A 7,651-nucleotide genomic window follows, 5' to 3' on the forward strand; every position below is an offset into this window, starting at 1 on the left:
TTTTTTAAATAGCCTTTTTTGGCGATATCAGCCTGGTTTAATTCACTCGGCGTTCAAGGAACGGATGCCACCGGGGTTTTATGCAACAGATTGTCATTTCTCCTTTTCAAATTGAACAAAAAAATGCTGTAAATCATAAAGTGTTTCGCAGGAGGGGGATGAGGCTCCGGCAAAGCACCAGCAGCTCCGAGCGGGGTCTGGCTGGGCACGGTGACGGCTTGGCAAGACCTGCCGGCTGCCGGAGCCGGGAAGCAGCCAGCGAGGGCTGGGAGGTGGAAGGGCTCCGGCACACGGGGTTTTCTTCCAGCTCCGAGGACTAGAGCAAAGGCGTCGGAGCAGCCAGGCTCTATTTTTGGGGGGGTTTCATGGGAAAAACGGGGTGAGCCGTGGGGACCACACACCGATGCGCTGCCAGCTTGGCAAAATAATAACCACACCGAGGCTCGTTTCGGAGGAGGATATCACACGTTTTATTATATTCTAATCTGAGAACAGCTGCTTTTCCTGCAGAGTGCATCTCCGGGCGGCACGGCGCGGTGCCATGGGGCGGCCGCCAGCATCCCATCCCGGTGCCGGCGCTGCCGGAGCCGCCGTCCCGCGCCGAGCCGAGCCGCGCTCACGGAGCCCGAGGCGGCTGATGGGGCGGGCGGGCGGCAGCCTGGAAATTAATACATTTGCCAGGTTGTCAAAACATTAATCAACGGATACAAAAATCTGGAAATGGTTGGGACAACATGTATTTGCGGAAAATATGTGTTCACACAACAAGCACACAAGATGGGAACAATTATATGAAGATGTTTTAATAATTAACCAGTATAAAACAGTTTGCTCTCCATACAGTTCTAGACAATAAAAGTGTTTGCAGTCATATTTTTCTTTTGTACAAAATTCCAGTCAATTGTTCCACAATATTTACATTGTCATTCCCTTTTCACAAAATATCTCCTCCCCCCCCCCTTTTTTTTTTTAAATCCAGCTTTGCTACATAAATGCTTTAGATCTCATGGATATCCCTTGATTTATTTTTAAAAAGTCTAATAAAAAAAAACCCCAAAGACATTAAATACCATTTTATATATAAAAATGCTTAGTAAAAATATAGTTTTGTTGCCCAATTAAAATATATTGCTGAGAATACAGTAAAAACTGTCCTAAAGCCCACCCCTAACGGGCGCCGACTCTTTAATGGCCCCGCCAAAGTCTTCCTAAAAGTTTTTTTTTTTCCCCTCCCGCAAGTTCGCCTGCCCTTGGGTTAAATACTGGAGGCAGGTCGCTTCGGCTTGTCCTGGTGGTGGTTGTTTCAGGCAGGATTTACTGGAATTGGCTTAGAAATGCCCCTTCGAGCTGGTGGGAGCTACAGCTACGCCCTGCCGAGGGCTGGAGCGGGGAGCGTGGCAGGCAGGCTAGTGCTTGGGAAAGGCGTCTATCTGTGTTATATAGTTATACGGTATATCAGTGAGTTCAGCATGTTTTTTCTCTAAAAAAAAAAAAAAAATCCAAAATAAAAAAAAAACAAACAAAAGAAAGCGATGCATTTAATGAGATACTCTAAATATTATGGAGCTCGTGGTTAAAGGAGGATGGCTTTTTGTTTTTAGAGGAGAGTCGGGGCTCTCCCGGTGAGAGCATCGGACGGTGGGGCCAACCTAACCGGTGATGCAGGGGCTATAGTAAACAGCGCTGCTGGCATCGGACAAGGCGGATATCAAGCTGCTCTCCTCGCAGGAGATGCTTCTAGGAGTCACTTTGGACAGGGAGACATGGTAAGGGAGTCCCGAGGCTTCGGGACGAGTCCTGCTCATGTTCAAATACTGGTCAAACTCGTTGCGGTCAACGTCTGTCCACAGCTCGGTTTGGTTCAAGTGATCCACGCTCTCCATGTGGTGGGCTTCAGGTGGGGGAGAGAGCTGGCCCAGGTGGGCAGAAAGCCCGTTCTGAGTTCCCGAGCACATCTGGTTGTAGTATATGCTGGAGGGATGGGGAGTCCTCATGGCGTCGGCCAAGTGCGAGGGGGTCTGCGCGTAGGGCACCGCCACGTCCCGCCCCATGCACTTCTCCTGGGGAAACTCCATCTGGTGATGGTGGTGGTAGCCGCGAAAGGGCATCATGTTGCAGTCATCCTGCATGTGCGGAGGGAAAAACGCCGGTTCGGTCTGTTCCAAGACATCCAAGGGAGACATCTCAGGAGTTGGCAAGCCATAGTTTTCAATATCCGACCCCATGGAGTGGAGTTCTCTGAAGTGGTTAAGTGGGGGAGGCTGGGGGTGGCCCGGCTGGCTGCCGCCATGGTGACTCATGCTGAAGTTGTCACTGCAAGGCTGGGAAAGGTTATGCAGGAGGATATTGGGTTCCATCCTCTTGATTTTCTTGGCTTGCTTCTTTCTCCTTGGGCGGTATTTGTAGTTGGGGTGATCCTGGAGATGCTGGATTCGCAGCCGCTCTGCCTCTTCCACGAAGGGACGCTTGTCGCTTGCGCTCAGCGCTTTCCATGACTGGCCTGGAAGCGGAAAGAAAAGTTCTGTGACACCGGCTTGGTCACCCGGCACTGGTCGGGGCGCGGAGGCACCCACGGAGAGGGAGCCCGTGGGGTGGGAAGGGCTCCCTCGGACGGTTCGGCGCCTGAGCGGGGTCCTGGTGCTGGGACAAGGAGGGGCTGGGGAATGGGAGCCCAAGCAGGGCTGTCCCCATGTCCCAGCACCAGGCTTAGGCTGTGGCCAGCACTTCGGCGCAGTGGGAGAATGGGGGTGCAAAGCCCCGGGGGGGGCCGCGGGAACCCCTCTGCCAGGGCAGGGGATTCTGCCACCCGCTGCCCCTCGGCACAGCCCAGTCCCCGGCATGCCTGCTTCCCTGCATCCCGCATCCCCAGTCCCTCACCTCTGCAGCCCCAATCGCCCATCCCCAAACCCCGCACCCTCATATCCTGAATCCCACGTCCCCGCACCCCGCAGCCCCATGTCTCCGCATCCTGCTGCCCCATCTGGCCATATCCTGCTTCCCGTTGTCCCGCATCCTGCAACTCCGTCTACCCATATCCTGCTTCCCGTGTTCCCACATCCCGCATCCTACAGTCGTGTATCCCGCATCCTGCAGCCCTGTATTCCCATATCCTGCATCCCCACAGCCCTGTACCTCTGCACCCCGCAGCCCCGTTTCCCTGCATCTTGCGTACATGCAGCTCTGTATCCTCACAACCCACAGCCCCACATTCCCACATCCTCTATCACCATATCCCACAGCCCTGTAGTGCTGCACCCCACAACCCTTGATCCCACAGCCCTGCATCCTTACAGCCCACGTCCCCACAGCCCCGCATCCCTGCAGCCAGCATCCCTTCATCCCATATCCCTACAGTTCACATCCTGCAGCTCTCTCACCTTGCAGCCCGCAGCCCGGCATCCCCCAGCCCTGAACCCCACAGCACCCTATCCCTGCATCCCGCAGCACCCCATCCTTGTAACCCAGCTCCTGCACCCTCAGATCCTTGCAGCCTGCATCCCGCAGTCCTGTATCCCTGCAGCCTGGCTAGCGTGGCCCCGTATCCTTGCATCCCACGTCCCGCTGCCTCATACCCTTGCAGCCTGCGTCCCACAGCCCCGTACCCTTGCAGCGCACATGCCAATGCCCCGTACTCCTTCATCCCGCACTCCCAGCCCTGTATCCCTGCATCCCAATACCCTGTACCCCTGCAACCCCCAGCCCCAGCCCCGTATCTCTGCATTCTGCTGCCCTATACTCCTGCAACTCACCTCCTCGGCCCTGTATCCCTGCATCTCAACACCCCGTACCCCTGCAGCATATATCACCAGCCCTGTAACTCTGCATCCCAATACCCCGTACCCCTGCAACCCACATCTCCAATCCCGTGTCCCTGCATCCCACTGCCCTATACCCCTGCAGCCCATACCCCCAGCCCCATAACCACCTATCCCTACATCCCCCGCCTCATACCCCTACATCCCTTCAACCCCAGCCCTGTACCCCCACATCTCTGCCTCCTCAGCTCCGTATCCTATCATCCCGCAGCCCTGCACTCTTGCAGCCCGCAACCCCAGCCCCATACCCCCACATCCCTGCACCTCCAGCCCCGTACCCCAACATCTCTGCCTCCTCAGCTCCGCACCCCTGCAGCCCTGCATTCTTGCAGCCCGCATCCCCAGCCCCATACCCCTATACCCCCAGCCCTGTACCCTTCCATCCCTACCTCCCTAGCTCCGCACCCCTGCACCCCGCAGCCCTGCACTCTTGCAGCCCGCATCCCCAGCCCCTTACCCTGCCATCCCCAGCCCTCTTTCCCTCCATCCCTGCCTCCCTAGCGCTGCACCCCCTCATCCCACAACCCTGCACTCTTGCAGCCCACATCCCCAGCCCCATACCCGCATATCCCTGCACCTCCAGCCCCGTACCCCCACATCTCTGCCTCCTCAGCTCCGCACCCCCTCATCCCACACCGCTGCACTCTCGCAGCCCGCATCCCCAGCCCCGTACCCCTCCATCCCTGCCTCCCTAGCTCCGCACCCCCTCATCCCACACCCCTGCACCCTCGCAGCCTGCACCCCCAGCCTCGTACCCCTCCATCCCTGCCTCCCTAGCTCCGCACCCCCTCATCCCACACCCCTGCACCCTCGCAGCCTGCACCCCCAGCCCCGTACCCCTCCACCTCTGCCTCCTCAGCTCCATATCCTATCATCCCACATCCCTGCACTCTCGCAGCCCACACCCCCGGCCCCGTACCCCTCCATCCCCAGCCCTGTACCCCTCCATCCCTGCCTCCCTAGCTCTGCACCCCCTCATCCCACAACCCTGCACCCTCGCAGCCTGCACCCCCAGCCCCGTACCCCTCCATCTCTGCCTCCTCAGCTCCATATCCTATCATCCCACATCCCTGCACTCTCACAGCCCCGGCCCCGTACCCCTCCATCCCTGCCTCCCTACCTCCGCACCCCCTCATCCCCCATCCCTGCACCCTCGCAGCCCGCACCCCCACCCACCCCCCGCCCTCCTCCCGCCGCCCGTCCCGCTCACCCAGCATCTTGCTGAGCACGGCGTTGTGCAGGTCGGGGTTCTGCTGCGCCAGCCGCTTGCGCTCATCCTTCGCCCAGACCATGAAGGCGTTCATGGGCCGGCGGATCCGGGAATCCTCGCCGGCCTTGCCCTCGGCGCGGCCCGCCGGGGGGCTGTATCCATAGCCCGGCTCGGGGCTGGGCGTGCGGCTGGGGGCCGCGCCGGGGGCCGCAGCGGGGGCCGCGCCGCCGGGACCGGGGCCGAAGGCGAAGCCGGGCTCGGGGCTGGAAGTGCGGCTGGAGGGGGAGGCGGCTCCCGGGGGGCGCGGGAAGGCGAGCCCGGGCTCAGCGGCCGGCACGGCGGCGGTGACCCATGAACAGTCGCCCCGGGGTTGCGATATCTCCTCTCGGCAGTAGTTAGACTCAGATATATTCATTCCAGCTGGACAGCACTTTGTGTCCGACCCGACCGGGTGCCGGAGAGAGAACCGGGTCCCGCCGCGTCCCACCGGGTCCAGCAGCCGCCGAGCAGCAGCCCCGCCGCTCGCCTCCGCTTCGGGGGGATTTGGGGTCGGCTTGTTTTGTTTTGGTTTCTTTCCTTTTTTTTTTTTTCCTCTTTTATTTTTTTTTTCCCCCCTTTCCCCCCCAAAAAAACTTTTGGGATGATGCTGGGCTGGAAGGGGCAAAATATAGCCGGGCTGGACCAATCAGCGGGGCGCAGGGGAGGAGGAGGAGGAGGAGGACGAGAGGGAGAGGAGGAGGAGGAGGAGGAGGAGATGATGATGCGGGCGAGGAGGAGGAGGAGGAGAAGGAGGAGATGAGGGGGAGGAAGAGGAGGAAGGGGGGCGTCCCCAGGCACCAGCAGGAAGAGCCACCCGGGGAGGGCCGGGCTGGGACCGGTGTGGACGCTGCTGCCCAGTTCCCTTCCTTCCAAGGAGGAGGGTTGTTAATTTTTTCTCTGCCTTCTTTTCCTTTCTTTCCTTCTTCTTTTTTTTCTTTGCAAGCCCCTTTCCTGGCTACTTGCGATCTGCCTGTGCCCCCCCCGCAGCCCCTCCGAGACGAGGCAGGGAAGTGTTTAGATTTGCCTGCCAGGCTGCCTGTTTGCAGGCGGACAGAGGTGCTTGGGGCTTTGCGTTTATTTTTCTTATGACTTATTTCGTGTGTGTGTTTTGGCCAGCGTTCCCCGTCCGGGGTCGGGAGCAGCCCTGGGGTGAAGGCAGGGGCAAGCCCTCTTTCCCCAGCAATTTTCTGGTGGGAATTTCAGTGCCGGGGCGAGAAACGGCTCCTTGCTTTTAAGCACCATTCACATGAAAAGAAATGCGTTTCCAGCCTTTCAGCCTAGGGACTGTTGAGGAATGGGGGGGTTCACCGGCAGCCAGCTAATTGCAGCTAAAATCTGCCTCCCGAGCTGCGCTGCTGGGGCTGGCACGGCCGTACCATTGCCGCACGCGCCGTGGGCACGACAGCACACCCACGGCACGCTGCCATCGGCAGCCGCGGAGATGCAGCGTGTCCCCCGCCACCAGGTCACTGCTCTGCTCACTTGGCCACCGTCCAGCAGAGATTTGCAGTGCCAAGGGCCAGGCTAGGTGGTCTGAAGGTCCTTCCTGCCCTTGGCACGGAGGAGTTTGGAACTCTGCGGGAGCCGTTTGTGAGCAAGATCTGCTTGCACACTGTCCCTGCTCCCCGACACCCCCCAGGCGATCGGGTTGAGGTGTGAAAGATGCCCCAGCTCTGGTATCTGCCTCCAAGCCCCCTCCAGCTGCAGACATGCCCAGGACCCCAGCCTGAAATCTGAACCTCAGCGTTAGGAAGACTTGGGGCACTGGGTTGCGCAAGAGCCCAGCTCCCAGCCTCCTCACAGTGGTGGAGTATTGCATGCCATGGTTTCTGTGTGTCTGGAAGTGATTTGAAAAAGCCGATCTGCTGTTAACCCTAAACAAAACAAAGGCCTTAAAAAAAAAAAAAAATTAAAAAAATCTTGTCTCATTTATTCTTCAATCGCTAGCCAGGAGCGACAGAGGTTTCGGGCTAGATTTTCTTCACATTCCTGGAGCCTCTTATTAATATTTTGCAAGAGCAAATCAGCACCAGTCCACGGGAGAGCCTGTACGGCTGCAAGTAGCCTCTTCTCCGCTCTTCCCCATCCTGCCCCGGCCGTACAGCCGAGGAGGGTGCTGGAGCCTCGCCATGCCGGAGGAGCAGCCGCGTGCCGCTGCCCGGAGCCGAGCCCCCGAGTCGCCGGAGGCTTTGGCTTTTTGCCCCAGCCCCAGGAGCAACAAGGTGGGTGCTGGGGGGGACCTGGGGGCCCCCAGCCCACGTCGCGTGGCTGCTTGTGGGGTGAAGTGAGCAGCCTTCGGAGCAGCCGGTCTGGGCAGCTGCTGGGGACATCCCAGGAACATCCTCCGCCGCCGATCCTGGCCCTTCTCCCGGGCTTTGGCCGAGCACGCGGCGCTTTCCCTGCTTGCATCCACCCTGCGCCTCCCACATGGCCCCAGCAGCATCCCTGGCCTCCGGGCGGGCTCAGGGCCATGGCTGGACCTGGTGCCACCGGCTGGCATTTGGGACATGATGGGGATGAGCTGCAGCGGGGTGGGAGAGGGGGCAGCTTAGTTTTTTCCCAGCTCTGGAAACGGTGCTAAGAGCCA

At 59.3% G+C, this 7,651-nt stretch overlaps 1 protein-coding gene across 1 annotated transcript; it reads right to left on the reverse strand.

Annotated features, from left to right (window-relative positions):
• Positions 1 to 782: 782 nt before the first annotated feature.
• On the reverse strand, positions 783 to 5,605 carry SOX18 (SRY-box transcription factor 18). The gene is made up of 2 exons (XM_052785050.1): positions 5,026 to 5,605; positions 783 to 2,500 (listed from the first exon to the last, which is right to left on the reverse strand). Exons 1-2 carry the CDS (start codon positions 5,438 to 5,440, stop codon positions 1,650 to 1,652), a joined length of 1,266 nt encoding a protein of 421 aa, XP_052641010.1. The 5' UTR covers positions 5,441 to 5,605; the 3' UTR covers positions 783 to 1,649.
• Between the last annotated feature and the right edge of the window lie 2,046 nt (positions 5,606 to 7,651).

This window comes from Harpia harpyja, chromosome 1, assembly GCF_026419915.1.
Source record: "Harpia harpyja isolate bHarHar1 chromosome 1, bHarHar1 primary haplotype, whole genome shotgun sequence".
In the NCBI taxonomy this organism is placed as follows: domain Eukaryota; kingdom Metazoa; phylum Chordata; class Aves; order Accipitriformes; family Accipitridae; genus Harpia; species Harpia harpyja.

Coding starts and splice junctions, on each gene's coding strand:
- SOX18 (XM_052785050.1), bottom strand. CDS start 5,440: ATGAATATATCTGAGTCTAACTACTGCCGAGAGGAGATATCGCAACCC. Junction 2,501..5,025: donor CGTGCTCAGCAAGATGCTGG/GTGAGCGGGACG, acceptor TTCCGCTTCCAG/GCCAGTCATGGAAAGCGCTG.